The 24,190-nt window shown below is 42.4% G+C and overlaps 5 protein-coding genes and 1 pseudogene across 5 annotated transcripts; 5 read left to right on the top strand and 1 right to left on the bottom strand.

The window, feature by feature from the left end:
* The first annotated feature begins 396 nt into the window (after positions 1-396).
* Positions 397-5,233, top strand: LOC124348793 (annotated as a pseudogene).
* Positions 5,234-5,556: 323 nt separating this feature from the next.
* LOC124348792 lies at positions 5,557-6,796 on the top strand. The gene is made up of 5 exons (XM_046799066.1): positions 5,557-5,576; positions 5,642-5,788; positions 5,901-6,001; positions 6,105-6,217; positions 6,309-6,796. The coding sequence occupies exons 2-5, from the start codon at positions 5,675-5,677 to the stop codon at positions 6,794-6,796; spliced, it is 816 nt and encodes a 271-aa protein (XP_046655022.1). The 5' UTR covers positions 5,557-5,576; positions 5,642-5,674.
* A 760-nt stretch (positions 6,797-7,556) lies between these two features.
* On the bottom strand, positions 7,557-11,144 carry LOC124348605. The gene is made up of 4 exons (XM_046798824.1): positions 10,920-11,144; positions 10,451-10,854; positions 8,797-10,385; positions 7,557-8,734 (listed from the first exon to the last, which is right to left on the bottom strand). Exons 1-4 carry the CDS (start codon positions 11,055-11,057, stop codon positions 7,734-7,736), a joined length of 3,132 nt encoding a protein of 1,043 aa, XP_046654780.1. The 5' UTR covers positions 11,058-11,144; the 3' UTR covers positions 7,557-7,733.
* A 2,022-nt stretch (positions 11,145-13,166) lies between these two features.
* On the top strand, positions 13,167-14,037 carry LOC124348618 (protein timeless-like). The gene is made up of 2 exons (XM_046798843.1): positions 13,167-13,609; positions 13,704-14,037. The coding sequence occupies exons 1-2, from the start codon at positions 13,272-13,274 to the stop codon at positions 13,900-13,902; spliced, it is 537 nt and encodes a 178-aa protein (XP_046654799.1). The 5' UTR covers positions 13,167-13,271; the 3' UTR covers positions 13,903-14,037.
* Positions 14,038-14,353: 316 nt separating this feature from the next.
* LOC124348614 lies at positions 14,354-15,568 on the top strand. The gene is made up of 4 exons (XM_046798838.1): positions 14,354-14,539; positions 14,654-14,754; positions 14,858-14,970; positions 15,062-15,568. The coding sequence occupies exons 1-4, from the start codon at positions 14,426-14,428 to the stop codon at positions 15,499-15,501; spliced, it is 768 nt and encodes a 255-aa protein (XP_046654794.1). The 5' UTR covers positions 14,354-14,425; the 3' UTR covers positions 15,502-15,568.
* A 1,086-nt stretch (positions 15,569-16,654) lies between these two features.
* On the top strand, positions 16,655-23,822 carry LOC124348615. Its single transcript, XM_046798839.1, has 4 exons — positions 16,655-16,851; positions 22,994-23,097; positions 23,192-23,319; positions 23,391-23,822. Exons 1-4 carry the CDS (start codon positions 16,732-16,734, stop codon positions 23,741-23,743), a joined length of 705 nt encoding a protein of 234 aa, XP_046654795.1. The 5' UTR covers positions 16,655-16,731; the 3' UTR covers positions 23,744-23,822.
* Positions 23,823-24,190: the final 368 nt, after the last annotated feature.

The following is a 24,190-nucleotide window of genomic DNA, read 5'->3' as shown; positions in this document are numbered from 1 at the left end:
TAGAAAACTGACAATTAAAATTCGGAATAATTTCGCTTTATAAGCCAGCGGTTTCACTTTGAAGACGCGTTCAGGCGACTTATAATAATATTCTATGCGAATTTCAATCCGGTCAATCGTTAAGAAAACATTGGTATTTTAAAATAACTTCAACCAGCAAGATTATAATAAATCGGTTATAATAGACTTTCACAAAAATACCTTAAACGGTAAAGACCTGGCGCGGGTGACTGATGCAACGGGAAAGTTTGGAAAAGCCCACAGGGACTACTAGGTAATTTATTTGATCCATTCAATTGCGTCGAACATCTACATATTTCATTGAAATAGATTAATGAATTGAAATTTCGAAAATTCAAACGAGGACAGCCCAAGAACTTCTTTGTTTGGTAAACCATGCAGGTAGGTATACATGACAATGTCTTTCTTCTATATGGGATATCAAACAAGTCCGCCAGCTCAAGGAACTCGTTCGTAGGCTGGATGGGTACGCATAAAGACAAACTGGTTTTCTGTCATTTTTTTTTTGTCTATTTTTGTACACTGTAACCTGTGCGCAGTGGCCCAAGCGGGAGGAGCTAATAGGGAGTTTCTCAAGTTTCCCTCTTTCTCATTTTCAGTCCTCGTCCTCGTCGTGGTTATACACAGAACGAACTACGTGGCTATAATCCTACGTGCTCGCAGTCAATCACCATCGATATACAAAGCCTACAGCATATCGTCAATCTTGCGTCGACTTCGAAATGGACGAATGGGTGAAGTTGAGCGGAAATGTTCCGTCGTTGTCCCTCGTCTCACTCGGGGCCTTCCACAACAGCAAATACTACGCCAGCAACGAATGTTTGGGTGAGTACAAACAACAGTTTAATTGGAGAAATAAAATCCTGATGAAATCTGAAAGCTCATTGAGCGTTGTTACAGATTTCCTCGCCATACTTTGATTGTCATTGACCCTGTTTCTAATCAACAGCGGTCGACCTTAAAATTTATTTCCTTTCGTTGGCCGAAAAAATAAGATATGTATAGAATATATAGTAAGATAGACCTACAGTCGGGTAGAGTTTGGAAAAAAAATATGGCGATATAGTATTGTGTTAAAAGAGAGTGGAAATCACGCAAGCCGTATTCCTTCGTCCTTATTTGTCTCCAACTCTCCAATCACCGAGTCCAACCACTTATTATTCACGCCAATCACGTTTTTACGCTCTGCAAGTCACGTCCGCCACAGGACACACACTCCGACATCAATAAGGGTCACGTGCGATGCTAATTTGAACCTAATTATTTGACAGTCGCAAAGCTATACAGAATAATCATAGACACACATTCTCATGTTTTTGTTGCTGGTGGACAGATTGCCTTAATGAAATCAATGCCAAACTGAACGATAAAGGTCCACACACCTATCCACTCCGACGCGCTCTAATCTTTATGGACTTTTTCAATAAGGTACGGTAATAGTATTCATTATTATTTCCAACTGGATTGGGAGATAACTAAATTCATACTTTTCCTGCAGGATCTGATCCCTATTCTGATCCATGTTAATCAGCCAAACATTATCCGTTCAACAATCAAGTATTATAAGTCAAATAGCTTGACAACAATATCGGAAGGAAAATGTAAAATGGTTTTTTTATTTAAAAATTGCAGACTGTTGGTTCAGATGACTTTACCCGTTGGATGTTTAGTAAGCGGGGAAAGCATCGTCCAGCAACCAAATGAGACATCGATGTCTAAACACTTTGTCCACGAACTAACCAATTTCCTTTATGTCGCCAAGGAAACTTTCGTGTTGAATCCGTTGGCTACTCGATCCATTTTCGAACATCTCAACTGTCTACTAGCAAATGTAAAATTATTTCAGACCGAACCGATGATCAGCAGTAGCTTTTTCAATTGCTGTTTGATGTTTTATTATAGGTTCCACAGCAAGCGATGTCGAAGGACGATTGCGAATCGGTCAGTTATTTCCTATTGCTCATTCGCAACATCGTACACGCCCCAGAAGGTGTTCGTGCTAACCAATCAGCTTCAGTTGGCGATAGCGCTACTTATTTTGCAGCAGCAGCCTCGCCCGGCCATTGGCAACAGCGGCGCCTTCTGTCCGACCTACTCACCCAAGGCTTGGATCTACTTCTCATTGATTTGCTGACCTGCTTTCAAAAGGTATTGGTTGAAATTGACTTTATCTTTATTATTGTGTATTATTCCATGAGCCAAGCAGTTCTGACACTCTAAAAGTGTTCAGTGTCGATGAAATAGTCGAAACATAAATTTCTATCAATTTCAATATCGATATTATTTCAGTCATCAAATTTACGGTTATTCATTTTTTTTTAATTATGAAAAAATATCTCGGGTATTATTTCCAGCTCTATTTCTACCCGTATTTTGTGTGCCGTTTCTCAGAAAATTAGTTTTCATAATTTTTCCGCTTGTTTTTTTTTTTTTTTTTTTTGAATTTTTTATTTTTTAAAATAACTTTTGGGGTGTCAAACTTGGTTATGTACCGATAACTAGAAATTCTAGTTGGTGTGGGGGCGGTGTCTGACTGGACGTCACATGCGATTTTTGGCAATTTACGCAGGACGAATGGATCGTGACAATCGCCCAACTGATTACACTCATCTTCAAAGACCACACGCCGGAGAAGATCCAGAAACTTGTGTCGAGCGAGCAGATGCCAAGCGAAACTCCGCTTCCATCTCCTTCGGATGACGACGTAATTTTAATCATTATCGCTAACTAATAACAATTAATTTAGTTACTAAGTAGGCCTATAGCTATAAATTTTATTGAATTTCCGAATTCAACAGACTGACTCAGGCAACTGCTCTCAAACTTCATCGTGCAATTCCGCAACGGAGACGGCGAACAAAATGAACAAAACTTCCGGCAAATTTTATTGGACTCGTAAACCGACGACTACGGGAACGTTCCGCTCAAAAAAGAAGTGGGTCGGACAGATAGCATTTGTGTTGTTAATAATTCTAAATTCAAATTATTATAGGCATTTGATGGCTACCATGAAGACTGCTGATAAAGAAGAAATTCCGGATTTTCAATCCGGATACCAGAGGCGGAAGAAAATTCTGACCAGCCGGCGCAGTCGGGCAATAGCCCGCCACATTCAAACCAAGTCTAAAATCCCGAATTACACGCCCTCAGAAGACGAAATTTCCCAACTCTTAAAGGAATTTACCATCAATTTTCTACCGAATGGTATAATATTGATTATTTTTTTAAAACCTTGATAACAAAAGAAATCCATTTTTCGGTCATTTTAAAATCTCCTAAACAGGTTACAACGCTCTAGTGAGTCAACTTTATCAACGTCTGCTGGAACAAGGAGCTCAGCTGCCAATGTTCGATAAATCTTATTTCCTTTGGCTCATTTCCTACTTTCTACCCATCGCTTCCCATCTAGAACTGGACATCTTCAAGCACCTGAAAGACGTCGTTTGCGTTGACATCATTTCCTACTTGATCTGGGAATCCGCCAGCGAGTCGGAAGAATTCGAAATCAACTCGCTCAACTCCGCCGACTTGCAGCCGGGTCTGCGGCGGATGCAACTCGGCGTGAAAGCCATCCGCGAATGCCTTCTGGCGCTGGAAGCGCGTTCTTCTTACGTGGGAAAAGCCGACGGATCTTATTGCCAAGAGCAAATGAATATTTTCAAATTTCGCGCTTCTTTGGCAAACGCCAACGATCTCCGCCAACTGCCGTTGCTTCAACTCCGCCAATTCGATCCGGCAATTCAGAATAAAAAATACCTGGGCGACGTCATCACAACCAACCACGTCCTTTTGAAAACACTGGAACGGGCAGCCGGGCAGCCGTCGACGTACAATTGCAACTTGGATTTCGGCGGGCATTTTGAACAATTTTGCTCGAAGGTTATCCTCAATCGCTACGGATTGGTCCTGAATGATTTCAGGACCAACGACCCGTTTTTGAACGATTGCGTCTTCACGTTGTTGCGTCACGTTGGCGTCTACCGCGGTCGGGCCGACCTGTTGTGCGATCCGGCCATTTTGCGTCCGCTCGGCAAGATATGGGAAGAGGGATTCAACGTTAGTTCATTCCATTGCCACTTCACTTGTTTAAAACCCATTATTATGATTTGTTTTTCAGATTTGCCAAGAGTGGAATGATTTGATTGAATTAATTGTCAACAAATTCATGCGCCATTATTAAGCCAATGGCTGCCAGGCCATGGAATCGCCGGATCGAGTGGTGACGTCATCGGAGAAAGCGGAAACTCCCCAGGCTAAACCAGGAAACATCTATAACAATCCTGCCTCATCATTACAACCTCGCAGCAAAATTGAATCACTCCGGGATCAGCTCGTCAAATCCGGTTAGAAAAAAAAATATTCGAATCATTCTTGATGGTCATTTCACTTAATTATTTTATGAATATAGGATTCCAGAAACAACTGGATTGGATCCAATCGTGTCTATTAACCTCATGTTCGGCCCGTCTGGACACCTATGCTGGCCAGGAATTCCGCCATGCCATCATTTGCCTCAGCTTGAAAATGAACGTTCCGTGCCCGATTGTTCCGTGGACGGAACTGGAAGACTCCGCCCTTCGTTCCCAGCAGTTTCTTCATCTTCTCCACCGCGTCGGACTTTTCCCCGACTCCTACCAGCCATCCCTCTATCCGCGTATTCCTCGACACTGGTCGGCCGACGTCCTCTACAGCGTCGCTCTCATCTTCGGGCCCGTCCATCAGCAGCGAATCGATTTCGACTTGTCCCGTGTCCGGCAAATCAAATTGAACATTCCCCATTCGGCCGTCGATCTTCAATCGGATGGCCAGATGTTCAATACCCCCGCCAGCAATCATAGCGATGAACCGGTAACAGGAGATAGGTAAATATCGTAACTCCATTATTTCATCTTCTAATTTGATATATTTAAAGCGGATTTGAATGAATGAATTCATTTTGCGGGAAACGGATTACAGCTCAATGTCGAGAGCGGACTCGTTGGAAGTCCAGAAAAACGACTCGAGCGAAGACGAAGAAATGGAATGCTCGGACAGCAGCAACAGGTTAACGATCTCACCGAGAAATTCATCTGAACTTCATCGGGTCCCGCTCGACTGGTCCGTCCACCCGGACATGGGCAGACAATTGAGCGGCGATGGCGACGTGACTTTTTAGATGGGATCGATTGGATACGAAATAATGCGCGTGTCTTACAATAATATTCGTCCTTGAGCAATACATTGGATTTGATCTGGTTGCTGTTTTCTTACTCTTACCCTGTTTTCAGATTTGTCTTACTTAACCATTTCATTTTTATAACTTTTCTTTTCTTTGTTGATTTCAACACCCCCCTTACCTTTTCACGAGGCTTTCTTTGTTCTGGCGATGCCAAATTGCGTTGCGACGAATAAAAGGACCCTTGCCGCTGTGCGCTTAGATGCAACAATTAGGTTTCTGTTTATCACAACCCTTGTCCGTTTTCGTCTACACTCAGTTAAATCTACACAGCGATTGAGACATACGACACATTGAGAATTCGTAAATATTTCAACACAGTGGCGTATTTTTGTTAGGTATTCATCTGTCTTAAATTTCACTGCCGAATATAGATTCATAGTAGAAAGCGCATTATTTATATATTGATTGAAATCGACTTAAAAAGGCTAGACAAAAATGCAGCCAGACCCAGAATCTTCACCTAAATCACGGGTCAAATCCCAATCCAAATTTCTTCTGATCTGTTCCATCGTCAACATTTTAATATTTCCACTGTGCGTTGGTCTGGAGGTAAATCTTCGTAATTATACCGTATTTGACTGGTTATTTTTCACTTCTTTCATTGCAAGTGTTTCACGTTCCTGACTATATTTATGTAATAATTGGAATATTGCATTTAAAGGTAGGGAGAGTAGTTGCAGGCCAAGGTGTGTGGGGATCGATCACGTTTTTCGTGGCGGGATTGCTCGGCTTTAGCGCTTCCTACAAGCCAACAAGACCAATGTAAAACGAATGAAAAGACAGCATTTTGATTACAAAGACATTTTCAATCAAATAAAACCGGCTAGCAATAACCGATCGTTTGACTTTGCTTAACTTATTTCAGGATTATTTCGACGACGGTTTTTTCCTCTCTATCAATCTGCTTCGCTCTCATTTCCGGATGTATAACTTGGGCTGGAGCCTTCAGGGACTGCATTTACTTTCAGAATTATCCTGGTAGGCCAATTGTATGGTATTAATCCATTTGATTTGAAGGTATTTGAAAATATTTACATTTAATTAGCATGAGAAATTTTCTTGATTGCAGGAGTTTGTTTCTTCAGAGTAAACCCGTTAGTCTTGACATTCGCAAACCTCGTCTCTTTTGTGAACAACATTATCGTCACTGTTGTGTTGAGTAAACTCGTCTGCAAATGTTGCCCGTCCGCCGATTCGTCAGTCCCAGTTCCGTTGGTAGTTCACAATCCACCGCAACCGACGCCGATGTGGGTCATTCCCCCGGATGGGCAGCAGCCACAATTTCAGTCTTACCCGATGGTGGTCTACTCGCCATACCAACAGCAACCGGTGCCCCAACAAGGGCAGCAGCAATGGCAGGCGGATCAATATCCATCCGCACCGTCGAATCTCCCCACAGCATCCAGCACCGATCCGGTGAGCCTTGCCAATCCATCTCCGCCACCTTATTCGACTGCGGCTGCATTATTGGAACCTTTAAAGAATAAAAATATTGATTGTATAAGTTATAAATCGAATGTAAATTCAGAAATGGACTGTCGACAAATCAGAGAATAAACAATTACCATTGAGGTTAAATAGTTTTGATTAAAACTTCTTTCAATTGATGCCAACACAAATCACAAACGTCGTCGGTGCCAATTATTAATTTAGTGTTTTTTTTTATTTCAACTTATATAATTTCATATTTTTCCACGCTCATATGTATATATAGATCCCAAGGGTAATTCGACCAAGTGTCAGACTTTTCAAACACATGGCAAAGATCCGGTCTCTGATTACGAATGTGTTCGCTGTTTTTAGTTGTTGGAGCTCGGAAAAAATTCGTCCAACTCACCAATTGTACGATTCCTTGAAATCGTCGCTGTTCACGTTCCAGAGAGCTAGCAAGGATGAAAACGGATAATAGACTTTTATGAAGAAGAGTTTTCTCCAGGAGTATCCTCAGAAGAAATTGGATCGTTTGATCGCCGCACTGAAACTCATTACTGGGAACCCTATACTGGACCGAAACCAACAGGTAATTACAGATTCATTAATTACGAAAGAAGACTGAGTTGATTATTAAGATCTTTATGTTTGTTCAGTCGAGAAAGAGAAATCCTTGCTCCCTACAGGGAAAAGGAGAAGAGAGAATGTTTCACCTCAGCGCAGTAGCGGCTCTGTTGAAAAGGAAATGAATCCTCAAAAGAACACTAGGAGAGAAATGGACAAGGACCCAAACGGACAAAAAATCTCTTGTTCGTTGGAAAACACACAAAAAAAATGATGAGACGGCAACAGAGAGGATCCTTCCTTAAGAAACGATAAAACTGTTTTCTTTTCTGTATTCGAAAATACACCGAACATTATCTTGTTTATATTAACTTAAACAAAAACATTAGACAGCATGAAAAAACAGCTCTTAGTTTTAAGAAGGAAAACAATTAAACAGGCAATTCGAGAAAGACAAACATTAAGATAACTAGTTGAACAGTCCATTCATTGAATCCCATTAAACTTTCTTGCAAACCATTTTATGCTGAGCCCAGTGCTGACGTTGGCATTCCACGCAGCAATAAACAGTGCTTCGACAACGGCTGCAGCGTTTTAGACTTTGGGAAACTTTCTTGCACGCGGCGCAGCAGTTGTTGTCATTCACGGATCCTCCTAGAGTCGATCTATTTGAAGCATCAGAAGAACGGAGATCCATGTGTGGGTTGTCGCTGTAAAGTGGTGAGACGAATGTAGCCATCCACGGACTGTCTTTTCCTAGCGTAATGTTTTTTTTCTGCCATTTGCTGGGCGTGATCCTGAATCTGTTGAGCCGCAAGACGAATCTCAAAAGCTGCGACTCTTCAGTCGTTTGGATCGGAATGTTTAATGCTTCCTCGTCGCCAGGGAAAACTCGAATAAAATTCTCTTCAGTCTTTTTCACGGTCCATTTGCCGTCTGCAGAAAGTTTTACTGCCAATCGAAAATCAAAAGCCGAAAGCAAAAGGACTGGTCTGCCCGTCGGAGTTGTTGAAACAGGATCATGGACTAGAAAGAACCAGTCGGGTGCTGGTGCATTCATCCGTTGGATGGTGACATAACGAGGACGAGAGGGATGCAAAAACAGAACATTCATAACGTATCGAACAACATTCAAAGGGGATTTTTCCATCAGCGAAATATTCTCTAGATGATTAATGTTGAACTGGCTTCTAATGTGATTTTCCAAGGACGGTCGGAGTGATTCTTCTTCTTTCCAAGGTTTCAGTTGATCTAGATCTAAGACGTTGTGCAAATCGGTAGCAGGTCGGCATTCACACGGCCATGGTTCCCACAATGCTTTCGTTAACACTAAATCAACATGGCGGCTTTTGTGATGAAGGGTAGCGTGGATGTCATCGACAAGGATCGGATACGGAAATGACAGCGACAACGGCTTGAACTTTTCCGGCCGGTTCAGTGACAAAGTAATCTTGTGGCAGGATTCACAAGGCGCCTGATGATTTGTTGCTACTTTTAACCCTAAAATAAAAAAAATAACAAAATTAACAGACGAAAAAGGGCAAATAAGTTCACAAACCCACCTGAGACATTTTTGGATGAGGTAATATTAATTTTCAGACGGAACTGATCTTCTGTCTCGACGCAGCTGTCGACCATCATGCTAAATTCTTCAGGAGAGGGAAGCTCAAGTTCGGTTTTCGAAGGCATAAACGGATAAGGAAAATTCCAGTCCTCGATCTGCACTGACTCAAACGACTCAAAGACGGCAAATTCTGAACCATTCGGTATATCCACGATGATAGCACGATGAGTTTTTTCGAGCCCGTGATGAGGTATCAGGAGAAAGGAAATTGAAACGTCTTCGAATCCGGTTGAGGAATTTTCCAGTTCCAATTGAAAGTTGTCGATGAAATGGACATCTGGTCCAGAAAAGTCGGAACAGTTCCCTTGCTTCGCTTTCGGCAGGAGTATCAATCGAGGTATTGGAAATCCTGATACAGCAGCTCGTACAGAAGCACGAAGCAAGAATTTGTTGGAGGACGAAGTAGGAATCTTTGCGGATAACTTCAGAATCTTCTGGCCATCTTTCCAAGCATCAAGTGTTCGTCTAGCGAGCTCAAAATTGGGATGCATCTCCGCCGGCCTGACATCTTTCTTCAGCCAGTGGTCTCCTCCAAGCCGTTGAATCATCGAGTTCACTACGTAGCTGAATGTTTGCGGGGTATACAGCACCATGCCACATCCACTTCGGAATTCAGGAGGGACACCTGTGATTCGAAAAGGGAATTTCGAAACAAAACAAACGTTGGCTAACTGATCCAGGAATCCGTTGAGTGCTGAAGATGATGACATGGCAACATTATGAAAAGGACGTGCTTTTAGCCAGCAAAGGTAAACAGGGGGCGACCCGATCGGACGTCGCAAGTCAACAAATTCAGGCAATCCTAGTTCGATGCGGCTTTTGAGACGCAATCCATATATAGTTGGGATCATGCTCAACGGACAACAAAGGGCTTTCTCGACGTATAACTTCACAGATCCCTTTCCAAATGGGAACCAATTTAAAGTTTCGGTGAACAACATTGCAGATGGGTGATCTGACAACTTCCTGCTGCATGCGAGGATCAAATTCACTAATCCAACATGATCTGCAATGTCAGAGCAGTCAATGACGTCGAACTTGTTGACGTTTTCAGAATAGCAGAACTCCAGGGCATCCTCCAAGTAGAAGAATAATTCAAAGGTTTGTCCGTCGACGAGGCGCTTTCGATAGAAAGAAAGAAGGTTTTTGAGTATTTTCTGGCAGGAAATTATCATCATCTTGCTCTTGTTTGAAGTGTCCAATTCTTCGTTCAGTAGCGGCAAGTATCCGTCAAATGGGCACAGGGAATAATGGAGTGTCCAGCGGAGTGTTGCGTGGTCAAGCATTGTTGGATTAAGACAAACGATCTTGATATCGTTTTCAAGTCGACAGCTACCTTTTTCAAAATAGCGCTTAGCTTCTTCACGGATATTCTGCCTCGCTGAATCGCTCAACCATTCAATCCCAATACTTCTTTCCAGGTTAAAAGCTAATTCATCAATGACCGTTGAAAAGCTATCAACTTTCATCGCGTTTTCTATTTCTACTTCATCCCCGAGGCCCCAGATTTTAAAGATATACAGTTTCCTGGAAAATAAAAGAAGATAGTTTAGTACATCAATCTAGTCATAAACTTGAACAAAAATGTTTACCTTTCAGAGCTTACTTTTTTCATTAAAAAACTAGCTTCAGATTCAGTTTGTGATAAAATAGAAAGCCAAGCACTCCACACTTTCTTTAACATTTCAGACTGACTAGTTTTGGGGACTGAGACATTTTCAGGGAACACACCATTCAACAGGTCCTTCAAAATTCCTTGAAATCGCTTACGGGTGAATTCTGGCCATTCAAGATTATACCAAACATCCCAAAGGAAAGCTATGTCTTCATCATCTTCTGGATTGAAATCTGGTGCTGATATTATTTTCAAAATAGTGATGTTGCGAGCTACGACTGATGGATTTAGGTCATTTAGGTGGATTTGCATGTCATTAAAACTTTCGTTTTTTGCAACCTGAAGAGCGTTTCTCAGGTCCCCACTACCCAGAAAGAGAACCTAAATGCAAATGGTGCAACTCAGAAATTAGTTTCAATCAAACAGATTTCTCTGCTGGTAGTTACCTTCAAGGATGAATCGCATGTGTTAAAACCACCTACTTCACAATTAAAGTCTTGCAACACATTTCGACTTCGGGTATTTCCAAAAGGGTAATTTATAGGAATAACTTCAGTTATGCCACGTTTTACAGAAGTCAACATTTTAGCTATAATTTTGTGTTTGTTTCACAGTTCGCATGCAGAACAATCAAGTCAAGAATCAACAAACAACAATGGCGATGAAAAATAAATTTATCGTATTTTTTCCCACGCGTACACTAGAGGGCAGAGGATGCGCTTGACGACGACACAACGAGTCAGTACACCATCTAGCGGTCGGCATCCAATGACTTACATCAAGGGCGCGGAATTACGATTCGAATTATTCTAGGGTTTTTATTTTTGAAAGGGTTCTTGGATTAATCTGCGACGGACTAATAATACCGCAATATAATGATGCTGCAAGGTGAAAATTACTCATATAAATAATAATAATTCTACCTATTAAGTTAGGATCGAAATTTTGGAATTATCTAATAAGTAATAACGAAGGTTACTTTGATTGGAAATCGGTCAGAGTATATCACTTTCTAAATGCGAGCAGTGTCATAAGCACACACACAAATTTCAATTCATCAAAATAAGGGAGACAAATAAATTTCAACTAAATAAAACCGTCCAACAAGCAACAAGTCAATCGATATTTTAAGATCAATAAATAATAATTATATCACGTCCAAACTGCGTCCAAACAGTTGACACGCGCTCACCTTTCATCATTACACACACACACTGTTTTTGTTTTTTTGTTTGATTGGATTTGTCCTGCTGTTTTATCAGATATGTGCGGATCGGCTCCGCGGGATATCTGCCGTTGGCCGATTTTTACGGCCGCCGATGATGGGGAAAAAAGCCGAGTTGATACTTGATAGAGTGATGAGTCAAATAATCCTCAACAACAACAAAACCGGAAATTTTCACAAACATCAACATTTCAGAAAAAAGATGTTACAATCAAACGCTTTTCGAATTCAATACAAGATGCGTATACAATTACTCTCTACAGCAGTGTACACGATTGCGGACGTGGTGGCATTGGGCGCTGGATGGACGACGGAGAAGAGCTATATGGCGGGGGATCAATGGGGATCATATATCACATTCGCAGCGCGCCATCCGGATGGCTGCCAACAGTTTACCATCGCCGACTCGGTCTCGGACAGCGCGGCCTCGTATTCAATTCGCTCTGAACCACCGTATGATTTCAGTCAAACGTCGCTCAAAGCCCGCACACATAGTACGCCCAGTTATAAAATAAAGGATGAGTCCGCACGAGTTGAATATATAATAGATGAAAGAAAGTGGGCGGCATGTGGGCAGAAAGGTCCAGTCCCCTTATATATTTACGGGCGGCGAAGTGCCAATAAGTCTTCAGTTGAGTTAAGTTTCAGTTTTCCAGTAACAGTTCGGAGTCAATCAAATTCACGCATTCTACTTCGTGGCCGCATTCAACGACATCCGGTCGACGTCGATGCATCCCTACATCCTCGACTCGGTTCTCTCGCTGTTCAGCAGAGACGTCAAGGATAACATCCGCCTGCTGGTGACATTCGCCGACATGGCCCATCCACCGGTGGTCGAGGCCTACGCATCCGCCAAATTTCCCGTGACGTCGGCCGGCGGAATCGCCTACAACCTTGCCTACAACAAATTCGACAATTCCGTTCTCTACGCTTCCAACGAGCAGCAGGACGAGACGGACGGACGACAGGATGGATCGGCCCTAGATGATTTCAGGACCAACGACCCGTTTTTGAACGCGATTACGTCTTCAGGTTGTTGCGTCACGTTGGCGTCTACCGCGGTCGGGCCGACCTGTTGTGCGATCCAGCCATTTTGCGTCCGCTCGGCAAGATATGGGAAGAGGGATTCAACGTTAGTTCATTCCATTGCCACTTCACGTTTTTCAGATTTGCCAAGAGTGGAATGATTTGATTGAATTAATCGTCAACAAATTCATGCGTCATTATGAAGCCAACGGCTGCCAGGCCATGGAATCGCCGGATCGAGTGGTGACGTCATCGGAGAAAGCGGAAACTCCCCAGGCTAAACCAGGAAACATCTATAACAATCCTGCCTCATCATTACAACCTCGCAGCAAAATTGAATCACTCCGGGATCAGCTCATCAAATTCGGTTAGTAAAAAAATATTCGAATCATTCTTGATGGTCATTTCACTTAATTATTTTATGAATATAGGATTCCAGAAACAACTGGATTGGATCCAATCGTGTCTATTAACCTCATGTTCGGCCCGTCTGGACACCTATGCTGGCCAGGAATTCCGCCATGCCATTATTTGCCTCAGCTTGAATATGAATGTTCCGTGCCCGATTGTTCCGTGGACGGAACTGGAAGACTCCGCCCTTCGTTCCCAGCAGTTTCTTCATCTTCTCCACCGCGTCGGACTTTTCCCCGACTCCTACCAGCCATCCCTCTATCCGCGTATTCCTCGACACTGGTCGGCCGACGTCCTCTACAGCGTCGCTCTCATCTTCGGGCCCGTCCATCAGCAGCGAATCGATTTCGACTTGTCCCGTGTCCGGCAAATCAAATTGAACATTCCCCATTCGGCCGTCGATCTTCAATCGAATGACCAGATGTTCAATACCCCCGCCAGCAATCATAGCGATGAACCGGTAACAGGAGATAGGTAAATATCGTAACTCCATTATTTCATCTTCTAATTTGATATATTTAAAGCGGATTTGAATGAATGAATTCATTTTGCGGGAAACGGATTACAGCTCAATGTCGAGAGCGGACTCGTTGGAAGTCCAGAAAAACGACTCGAGCGAAGACGAAGAAATGGAATGCTCGGACAGCAGCAACAGGTTAACGATCTCACCGAGAAATTCATCTGAACTTCATCGGGTCCCGCTCGACTGGTCCGTCCACCCGGACATGGGCAGACAATTGAGCGGCGATGGCGACGTGACTTTTTAGATGGGATCGATTGGATACGAAATAATGCGCGTGTCTTACAATAATATTCGTCCTTGAGCAATACATTGGATTTGATCTGGTTGCTGTTTTCTTACTCTTACCCTGTTTTCAGATTTGTCTTACTTAACCATTTCATTTTTATAACTTTTCTTTTCTTTGTTGATTTCAACACACCCCTTACCTTTTCACGAGGCTTTCTTTGTTCTGGCGATGCCAAATTCAACCATGGCCAAATTGCGTTGCGACGAATAAAAGGACCCTTGCCGCTGTGCGCTTAGATGCAACAATTAGGTTTCTGTTTATCACAACCTTTGTCCGTTGTCGTGATGTCGTCTACACTCAGTTAAATCTATACAGCGATTGAGACATACGACACGTTGAGAATTCGTAAATATTTCACCACTGTGGCGTATTTTTTGTTAGGTATTCATCTGTCTTAAATTTTACTGCCGAATATAGATTCATAGTAGAAAGCGTATTATTTATAGGTTGATTGAAATCGACTTAAAAAGGCTAGACAAAAATGCAGCCAGACCCAGAATCTTCACCTAAATCACGGGTCAAATCCCAATCCAATTTTCTTCTGATCTGTTCCATCGTCAACATTTTAATATTTCCACTGTGCGTTGGTCTGGAGGTAAATCTTCGTAATTATACCGTATTTGACTGGTTATTTTTCACTTCTTTCATTGCAAGTGTGTTTCATGTGCCTGACTATATTTATGTAATAATTGGAATATTGCATTTAAAGGTAGGGAGACTAGTTGCAGGCCAAGGTGTGTGGGGATCGATCACGTTTTTCGTGGCGGGATTGCTCGGCTTTAGCGCTTCCTACAAGCCAACAAAACCAATGTAAGACGAATGAAAAGACAGCATTTTGATTACATAGACATTTTCAATCAAATAAAACCGGCTAGCAATAACCGATCGTTTGACTCTGCTTAACTTATTTCAGGATTATTTCGACGACGGTTTTTTCCTCTCTATCAATCTGCTTCGCTCTCATTTCCGGATGTATAACTTGGGCTGGAGCCTTCAGGGACTGCATTTACTTTCAGAATTATCCTGGTAGGCCAATTGTATGGTATTAATACATTTGATTTGAAGGTATTTGAAAATATTAACATTTAATTAGCATGAGAAATTCTCTTGATTGCAGGAGTTTGTTTCTTCAGAGTAAACCCGTTAGTCTTGACATTCGCAAACCTCGTCTCTTTTGTGAACAACATTTTAATCACTGTTGTGTTGAGTAAACTCGTCTGCAAATGTTGCGCGTCCTCTGACTCGTCAGTCCCAGTTCCGTTGGTAGTTCACAATCCACCGCAACCGACGCCGATGTGGGTCATTCCCCCGGATGGACAGCAGCCACAATTTCAGTCTTACCCGATGGTGGTCTACTCGCCATACCAACAGCAACCGGTGCCCCAACAAGGGCAGCAGCAATGGCAGGCGGATCAACATCCATCCGCACCGTCGAATCTCCCCACAGCATCCAGCACCGATCCGGTGAGCCTTGCCAATCCATCTCCGCCACCTTATTCGACTGCGGCTGCATTATTGGAACCTCTAAAGAATAAAAATCTTGATTGTATAAGTTAAAAATCGGATGTAAATTCAGAAATGGACTGTCGACAAATCAGAATAAAAAGTTATACCAATAAGGTTATTAGATTTTTCAAATATCTTATTTCAATTGATGCCATGAACACAAATCCTAAACGTCGTTGACCCCAGTTATTAAATTAATGTTTTTATTTCAACTTAAACAACGTAATTTTCTTCTACACTTGCATGAAACATGCTGATTCCAGAGTAAATTCCACCAAGGGCCAGACTTGTCACACATCTGGTACCTAGGTATGAGTCAGGGGTCCTAGGATACGAATTTGCTCGCTGATTTTACTCGTTAAACACAGGATTCACAATTAATTTCTGGATTATTGTGGGGATTATTGCAGCCTGCTATCGCCTGCTATGCCTTAGCTGCGGTTAAGCTTATGGTTTGAAATTCTAATGCTCTTATTCAGTGTCAAATGGCATAAATTATTATTTGAATTCAACTATACGCTATTCGATGGAAAGTGCAACGGAATTCAATCAGAACTTCAGAAGTCCAGTAAAACGCAGCAGGGGGTAGTGGGGGAGATGCGCGGTTCTGGCGGATCGACTCGTTTCACTTTTGAATGTCGAATCATTCGCTATTATTTGCCTACCAATTTGCGCACGCGTGAATGCAACAACGCATTTTTGTTTTTTATTTGGGTTTTGAGGTTTCATAGCCGTGTTTTCTTTGTTTCTTTGTTTTTTGTTGTTTGGTGGTGAGAAATGATAAACGAAACTACTCGAAATTAATACGCCCTTAAAAAAAAGTATACAATTTGGTTGTTTTCCGACTCTTACCCCTTTTGTCATTTTTTCTTACTTAGCCTTTTTCAATTTTCAATTTTTCTTTTCTTATTTTATTTCAACACCCCTTACCTTTTCATGGTGCTTTTTTTAGTTTCTTCTGGCGTATCAAATTTCGCCTTATTAAGAAGTCGACGAACCCTTACATTGCGGTCTGTGCGGCAACGCACCAGTTCACTCATTCTGTTTATCACAACCGTTGTCGACTCAGTCAACTGTCGTCTACAGTTGTACGCCCTCAGCCATAAGGAAAGTGAAAATTTAGAAAGTGTAAAGACTTGAAGATATTTAGTTGTGTATAGCAATAATCAGCCATATTCTGTTTATTATCACCGATTACCTGGATAAATACGTAAACAGGAAGTGTTTTACTTAATTCCCAAATTGTCCAAGTCCAAGCACTTTGGAAATTGATCGGCAGAAATGGAGTCAGACCCAGAATCTGCACCCAAATCCCAGGGCAAAATCCGATCGAATTTTCTTCTGACCTGTTCCATCATCAACATTTTGATTTCTTCGCTTTGCGAACGTTTTTTTCTGGAGGTATGCGTGTTGCCTCCGTAATTATATTTTGAATTTGGTTATTCTGGATTTTTTTATGTTTCAACTTTTTTGAACAATTTATGCAATAATTGTGTTGAGTTTTGTGACTGAACATTAGACAACGAGCGTGATTTGACAAGATATTGTATTACAGATACCATGGATGACACATAATATAATTTAGATAAGTCTTACCCTATGACCGGTTCTTAAGAGAGTGAAGGGACTGTCACATGGACAGGTAGCAGACGTCAACTATATCTTCCATGAGACATCTAACGGGAATGGGGTTAAGCAACACTAAGGTTAAGCAACACCACTTGGGTGCGCTTGAGTTGGAAGGAAATCACAACACGTCCCTCAAGTTAAGCGCACCCCAAACAAGAATATTGGAATTCAAAGGCAAGGAAGAAGAAACGTCCCTCAATGGGTTTGTAAATAAGGATGCAGTTCAAAGGCATTTGAATAATATGAAACTTCATGACAAATGAGGAAACTTGATCGTCCCTTAATTTAGGCATTCTGAATATTAAGCTCTTTAACACCCAAGTTGTGGCGCATTATCTCGAATCTCGGAGTCGGCAGGGCCTTTGTAAAGATGTCGGCTAACTGGAGTTCTGTCTCGATGTAAGTGACATCAATTTTGCCCTCCTGTTGAGCATCGCGTACAAAGAAGAAGCGTACGTCCATATGTTTTGTGCGTTGATGGAATATTGGGTTGAGAATTAGAGCAATGGCGCCTTGATTGTCGCAACGTAAAGGAACGGTTAGATCGGCACCACCTAGTTCAGCGTACAGACGTCTTAGCCATATTGCCTCCTTTGTTCCATCAGAGGCTGCGATGAATTCTGATTCTGTGGTGGACAGAGCAACACAGGTTTGGCGACGGCTGTGCCAGGAGATGGGACCATTATTGAGGATAAATACTGCTCCAGATGTTGACCGCCTATTCTCCAGATCTCCGGCATAATCCGCGTCGACGTAACCACAGAGTTCGTTGCTGCCACCACCAAATAAAAGTCCATGGTTGACGGTTTTGCGCAGGTAGGCCAGGATTCTTTTCAGTCCCTTCCAGTGCTCCATGCCAGGGTTTTGGGAAAAACGTGAAACCTGTCCAACGGCAAATGAGATGTCTGGTCGTGTCAGATTAGCAAGATGCATTAGGGAGCCGACCCCCTCCAAATAAGGAACATTGATCATTGGGGCTTTTTCTTCTTCAGTGCGAGGGCACATGGATGGCGACAGTTTAACGCAAGGGTCAGCTGGAACGGTGATGGAGCTGCAGTTTGTCATGCCGAATCTTGCTAGAATGGTTTTCACGTAGTCTGGTTGAGAGAGGTGAATAGTCCGATGAGTGCGGTCGCGTTCGATGTTGACACCAATGAATCGGTCTGCTGGAAGAGAGCGTATTTCGAATTCTTTGCCAAGGAATTCAATCATTTTCAGCAGAACTGCATTTTGGTTGCTCAGGATCAGGCCGTCATCTACGTACAGGATGAAGAATGTTATTTCCTCATCTGGCTCCCCCGGACGGAGGTGGCGGTAGTAAATGCAGGGATCACATTTAGATCTTTCAAGACCAAAGGCTACAATGAATTCATTGAATTTTACGTTCCAAACGCGGGAGGCCTGCTTTAAGCCATAGAGGCTTTTGACGAGACGACACACCTCCTCTTCTTTTCCAGGGATGATGAAACCTTCGGGTTGTTTCATGTAGATTTCTTCTTCCAGTGTTCCATAGAGAAATGCGGTTTTTACATCGAGTTGGATCATTTCAAGATCTTTTTCTGCTGCAATGGCCATGATCATTCGGAAGGAGAAGGTCTTTGCAACTGGGGCATAAGTCTCGGTGTAGTCGATGCCGTGAATTTGAGAAAATCCTTTGATTACGAACCTTGCCTTGTATCGTGGGGAAGTCGTTTTGAAACCGGGCTTGTACTTGCAGACCCATTTGCCTTCGATTGCCTTTCGGTCGGGTGGCAGTCGGCATAGTGTCCAGGTGTTGTTTTTGATTAGAGAGTTGTATTCTTCATTCATCGCCTCAATCCATAGTTCAGCCTCCGGACAGTTAATTGCCTCACGATAGGTTTCAGGCTCCGTTGGATTTTGGTTGGCTGCGTCATTAGAAAGAACGGCTTCTTTGGCGAATGACTGGATCTGTCTTTCTCTAATGCGCGTTGACCGGCGTGGTTGATCGACGCTGTTGGCTTGTGGAACTTCTGCTGCAATTGGAGTGGCATCGTGAGCATCTTGATCTATGATCATTCCAGGTTCCTGAGTGACTTCGTTGTGAATCAGGGGATCAGTTGGAAGGTTTGACCCTTCGCGAAGTGTTTCGTCTGTGATGAGGGGAATTTCGTCTTCGATTGCAGATACTGGGCAAGCTTCTTCTTCGTTGGGAGTTTCTACGGTGATCGGGACGTCAGTTTCTCTTGTGTCCATTGATGCTTCTTCGTTGCTTTCAGCGAGCTGTAATTGCTCCTTTGAAGGGAAGAAAGAGAAAAAAATTTTATTTTACATGAATAATAAGGAGTATGTATATAAGTAGAAATAAAGATATATTCATATATTCATATATATATATATATATATATATGTATATATATGTACTATATGTACAAAACATGGAAACATGTATAGAAATATATATAGCAGTACATATGAATATACATAGAATATATATGTATATATGGAAATATAAGAGGAAATATGTATGTGAACGAACCTTTGATGGTAGTAGATCCTTTGCTATATGGTCACGGTAAAGAATGGTTTCATCGATTTTGACGTCTTTGCTTACGACAATTTTTCCAGTTGTAGGAATGTAGATTCTAGATGCGTTTTGAGTTGAGCAGCGACCGACAAAAAAAACCTTCTTGACTACGAGGTTCTAGTTTTGATGAGACGGTTGGGTTTCTGACAAAGGCTTTTGATCCAAATATCCTGATGTGAGTCATGTCGGGTTTCTTTTCATTCCAGTACTCGTAGGGGGTGAGTTGGGCAGTTCTTGATAGGACCCGATTCTTTATGTAGGTGGTGTATGAGATGGCTTCTGCCCACAAGCAGGCGGGTAGGCCACTTTCAATTATCATACATCGGACTGGTTCTAAGAGGGTCCGGTTGAGACGTTCTGCTGAGCCGTTTTGTTCTGGTGTGTGAGGAGCGCTGGTTTCATGACGAATCCCATGTTGGGCGAGCCACTCGGCGTTTTCTTTGTTGACATATTCTCCTTTGCCATTGTCCGAACGAAGTGTGAGCATGTAGAAGCCGGTTTCGTTTAAGAGAAGAGCGTGGTAAAGTCGAATCAAGGCCGGAACTTCATTCTTCCTTTTCATGAAGTAGACTGTCGTGTATCCGCTATAGTCGTCCTTGAATGTGACAAAGTAACGGGCTCCTCCGATGCTTGTGGTGGCAATGGGACCCCATACGTCTGAGTGGGTCAGTTCACCGATCCTTGTTGCTCTGTTCCTTCCCGTTTTCAGAGGTATTCTGGAAAATTTGCCAAGCTCGCAGTTGGAACAGAGTGTCGCTGGGATGTCACGGTCTCCATTGATGTTTAATCCAATGGTCAGATCTTCTTTTACCATCTTCAGGAGTGTGTGGTAGCCTAAGTGACCTAAGCGGCGATGCCACGTGATGATTGATGCTCGAAGATCTGCTCCAAGCGCGACGAGAGTGAGAGGTTGGATGTTGTCACTCTGGGTCGAATGAATGTCAGGTTTCATGTGGAGTTGGAATAAAGTCTCGTTTTGTTTCTCCCCGGTGAGGACTGTTTCGCCGTTTCTCTTAAAGAGAACCTGGGGAAAGATCAAAAAAAAATTGTGAATGGTTTGTTTTGTAACTGGTTCTGAGGATAATATGATACCTTGTTATCGTCAAATGTGACTATTAGACCATTGGCAGTTGCTGCACTCACGGAGAAGAGGTTTGAGCCAAGTCCAGGGACATATAGAACTTCCGTTAATGTCTTGGATGTTGTTGTCTGATCAACTTCTACAATAACGTCAATGTTGCCGACGCCTAGAGCGTCCAGTTCAGAGTCTCCGATGCCTGGGATGAGAGAGAAAAGGTTTGAGATGAGAAGCTCGTTCCTTTTGGCCAAAAAAAAACTTGATTATTTACCTTTAACAGACCAAGTGCCGGCTTTGATTGGTTTGAAGGTTGTGAAAAAGCTTCTTTGGTCACTCATGTGTTTGGAAGCACCTGAGTCCACGAGGAATGTCAGTATACTTCTCGGATCCAGATTTGATAAAGACAATAGGGCGTTGGATGAATTGGATGGGTTGCCCCCACCTCTGCCTCTACCTCGTCCTCTTTTCGTGGTGTTCCAGTTTGGGGGGTAGCCGTGTTTTTGGAAACAGACCTTTTCTTCATGGGTTGGGCTGTTGCAGTGGCCACAACGTGGCCGTTTGTCCACAAAGCCACCTTGCACCCCATGACGTTCTCTTCCAGATCCTCCGCGACCAGAGTTAAATCTTTGGCGGCTGGTGAATGCAGCTTCATTGTTGTGTTCCGTTTTTGTTTGGTAAGACTTCAGAACGCTTTCTTCAGTTATGAGTCGCTGCAGTAGATGGTCAAGAGTCCGGTCATTCGCTGGGAGACTGGTCCAAACAGTCCTGACGATTCGGAAGTTTTCCGGAAGTGTTGCAAGGGCCTTGGAGACAAGTTGGACTTCAGGCAAGATCTGTTCTCTTTCTCTTAGCTGATCAGCTATGTTTGAGAGTTTCTGAATCATGGTTCTCATATCGTCTCCTGTTAAGGAGAGAAACTTGATCAGTAGGGAAAAAAATGAATGATATAAGAAAAGGTACCAGTTGTATGTTTGAAGTCGTAGTATTGTTGCCATAGAAGATGCAGCTGTTCTTCGGTTTGGAGCTGATATTGTAGATTTAACTTCGCCCATATTTGTGCCGCATTGAGGCCAGGAGTGTATAAGTTTTCTTTCATTTTTTTTGTAATTGAGGCAAATATGAAGTTAATAGCGGTGATGTTTTTCCTCGTCCATAGCCTTATGGCTGCATCATTCAGCAATTCACCAGCTTCATTTCGATCCTACAATAGAGGAAATATGAGGTTAATATGATGAACATAAGAGTATTAACAAAGTATACATATTGAATGCAATTATACATATATGTGTAGAGATCAACTGCAGCGTTAAGGCTGATTAGATTGTTCTGTGTAAAAAAAAAGGCAATGGAATGGATACCATGCAAGCTTGTTGATGTGACTACACATTGAACAATAGAGTAAGCAGCGTTAGGGCTGATTGACAAAGTCTCTGAATAATTACAGAGCAATCGAGCAGGCTGAGCAGTGAGCAGCATGAAGGCTGACTGATTTAAGTTTGCAAAGAGCAGTAAAAAATAAACAGCGTTAAGGCTGACTGTCTTGTCTTCTCAGTGACTGCAGTGCAGTATTGGAAAAATGAGCAGCATGGAGGCTGACTAATATCAGTTTTTCAAGTGAGAAATATTTAAAAAGGCAGCGTTAAGGCTGAATGCAAAGTGCTGTTTGTTCTGATTAAGTGGATTGTCCATACGACAATCACACTCCTCAAACTGCATTGAACATTTAATAAGACATGTGCTGATAGAACGATACAGCTGAAATATTTACAAAAGCAATAGAATGAGTGAGATTGTTACCTCTTCTGGGAGTACTTCATTACCCAACACTACGTCTTTCAAGTCATGGTGTTGGAAGACTAAATCAATTTCAAAATTCCACTCTCGGTGGTTGGTGCCATCGAATTTTGGCAGGTGGGCAATTGCCCTTAAAGGTTGGTTATCTTGGATCTCGTTCTCGGCCATTGTCAGTCAGTGTTCAGCAACGTAACTCTGGGCCCATAACCTGTTGAGTTTTGTGACTGAACATTAGACAACGAGCGTGATTTGACAAGATATTGTATTACAGATACCATGGATGACACATAATATAATTTAGATAAGTCTTACCCTATGACCGGTTCTTAAGAGAGTGAAGGGACTGTCACATGGACAGGTAGCAGACGTCAACTATATCTTCCATGAGACATCTAACGGGAATGGGGTTAAGCAACACTAAGGTTAAGCAACACCACTTGGGTGCGCTTGAGTTGGAAGGAAATCACAACAAATTGAATTATCTCATTCATAAATAGGATAGTTGGAGACCATTGATTGGCCAAAATAAGTGGGGATCGATCACGTATATCGTGGCGGGATTACTCGGCTTTAGCGCTTCCTACAAGCCAACAAGACCAATGTGAGGCTCATTAAAAGACAGTTCTAAACAACATTTTGATTTTGTTAAAACAAAATCGACTAGTAATTAATTAATTTTGCTTGTGATATTCTAGAATTATTTCGACGATGGTTTTTTCTTCTTTATCAATCTGCTTCGCTCTCATTTCCGGATGTATAACTTTGGCTCAAGGCTTCAGTCAGTGCCCAACGACTTACTTTCCGAGTCCTTCTGGGAATAATGGTATTATTAATCCATAAGATTTTTAGGTATTTGGAAATATTGACATTCAATGAGAAATTTCTTGATTGCAGGAGTTTGTTACTTTCGAGTTAAACAGCTAGTCTTGGCCATCGTCAACCTCGTCTCTTTCGTTAACAATGTTATCGTCATTGTTTTGTTGAGTAGAGTCTTCGTCTGTAAATGTTGCCTGTCCGCCGACTCGTCAGTCCCAGTTCAGTTGGTAGTTCAGAATCCGCCGCAACCGACGCCCATGTGGGTCATTCCCCCGGATGGACAGCAGCCACAACTTCAGTCTCACCCGACGGTGGTCTACTCGCCATACCAACTGCAACCGGTACCCCAACAAGAGCAGCAGCAATGGCAGACGGATCAACATCAACATCCACCCGGATTCATGGATCATAAAGATCCCATTTGTCGGTGACTATCACGGAGAAATCGCTTATTTGTAAATAACGCCAGACATCTGGCGCATATATAAGTAATACACACCTGAACCTTAATTATATGGGCACCTGTTGGTTACGAATCTGAAAAGGTTGGGACTGTAAGTGGATCATTGACTCTTTATTCTGACGTAGTTGTCGTCTGGCAAAGGCAATTACAATTTGTATAAATAATAAAAGCTTTTGCCCCAAATACTTTGTTGACTCTGATCGTTGCCACTTGCGCCAGGCAGTCGGCATCCAGTTGAACAAACTCAAATTCTTCGCAACATTTGTTGTCGATGGATTAATTATATTTTGGGCAATATAAGAATGCCAGCTCGCATTCACAGATTCATAGTGTACCTGAAACTCTTTCAGAGCACGCGCTCTCCGGAATGAAAGGACTCACAGTTTCCATCATTTGGATTGCAGTTTGCTATGCC

This window comes from Daphnia pulicaria, chromosome 7, assembly GCF_021234035.1.
Source record: "Daphnia pulicaria isolate SC F1-1A chromosome 7, SC_F0-13Bv2, whole genome shotgun sequence".
NCBI classification, from domain to species: domain Eukaryota; kingdom Metazoa; phylum Arthropoda; class Branchiopoda; order Diplostraca; family Daphniidae; genus Daphnia; species Daphnia pulicaria.
The sequence above is the reverse complement of the archived record's forward strand: the minus strand, read 5'-3'. Positions and strand labels throughout refer to the sequence as shown.

What these genes read in the sequence shown, in the direction of transcription:
- LOC124348792 (XM_046799066.1), top strand. Translation starts at nt 5,675, where the DNA reads ATGCAGCCAGACCCAGAATCTTCACCTAAATCACGGGTCAAATCCCAA. An exon ending in CACTGTGCGTTGGTCTGGAG is followed by an intron (nt 5,789 to 5,900) that starts GTAAATCTTCGT and finishes TTGCATTTAAAG; the next exon opens with GTAGGGAGAGTAGTTGCAGG. An exon ending in TACAAGCCAACAAGACCAAT is followed by an intron (nt 6,002 to 6,104) that starts GTAAAACGAATG and finishes AACTTATTTCAG; the next exon opens with GATTATTTCGACGACGGTTT.
- LOC124348605 (XM_046798824.1), bottom strand. Translation starts at nt 11,057, where the DNA reads ATGTTGACTTCTGTAAAACGTGGCATAACTGAAGTTATTCCTATAAAT. An exon ending in CATGCGATTCATCCTTGAAG is followed by an intron (nt 10,855 to 10,919) that starts GTAACTACCAGC and finishes ATTTGCATTTAG; the next exon opens with GTTCTCTTTCTGGGTAGTGG. An exon ending in AAAAAAGTAAGCTCTGAAAG is followed by an intron (nt 10,386 to 10,450) that starts GTAAACATTTTT and finishes TTTATTTTCCAG; the next exon opens with GAAACTGTATATCTTTAAAA.
- LOC124348618 (XM_046798843.1), top strand. Translation starts at nt 13,272, where the DNA reads ATGAATGTTCCGTGCCCGATTGTTCCGTGGACGGAACTGGAAGACTCC. An exon ending in GAACCGGTAACAGGAGATAG is followed by an intron (nt 13,610 to 13,703) that starts GTAAATATCGTA and finishes AACGGATTACAG; the next exon opens with CTCAATGTCGAGAGCGGACT.
- LOC124348614 (XM_046798838.1), top strand. Translation starts at nt 14,426, where the DNA reads ATGCAGCCAGACCCAGAATCTTCACCTAAATCACGGGTCAAATCCCAA. An exon ending in CACTGTGCGTTGGTCTGGAG is followed by an intron (nt 14,540 to 14,653) that starts GTAAATCTTCGT and finishes TTGCATTTAAAG; the next exon opens with GTAGGGAGACTAGTTGCAGG. An exon ending in TACAAGCCAACAAAACCAAT is followed by an intron (nt 14,755 to 14,857) that starts GTAAGACGAATG and finishes AACTTATTTCAG; the next exon opens with GATTATTTCGACGACGGTTT.
- LOC124348615 (XM_046798839.1), top strand. Translation starts at nt 16,732, where the DNA reads ATGGAGTCAGACCCAGAATCTGCACCCAAATCCCAGGGCAAAATCCGA. An exon ending in GCGAACGTTTTTTTCTGGAG is followed by an intron (nt 16,852 to 22,993) that starts GTATGCGTGTTG and finishes ATTCATAAATAG; the next exon opens with GATAGTTGGAGACCATTGAT. An exon ending in TACAAGCCAACAAGACCAAT is followed by an intron (nt 23,098 to 23,191) that starts GTGAGGCTCATT and finishes GTGATATTCTAG; the next exon opens with AATTATTTCGACGATGGTTT.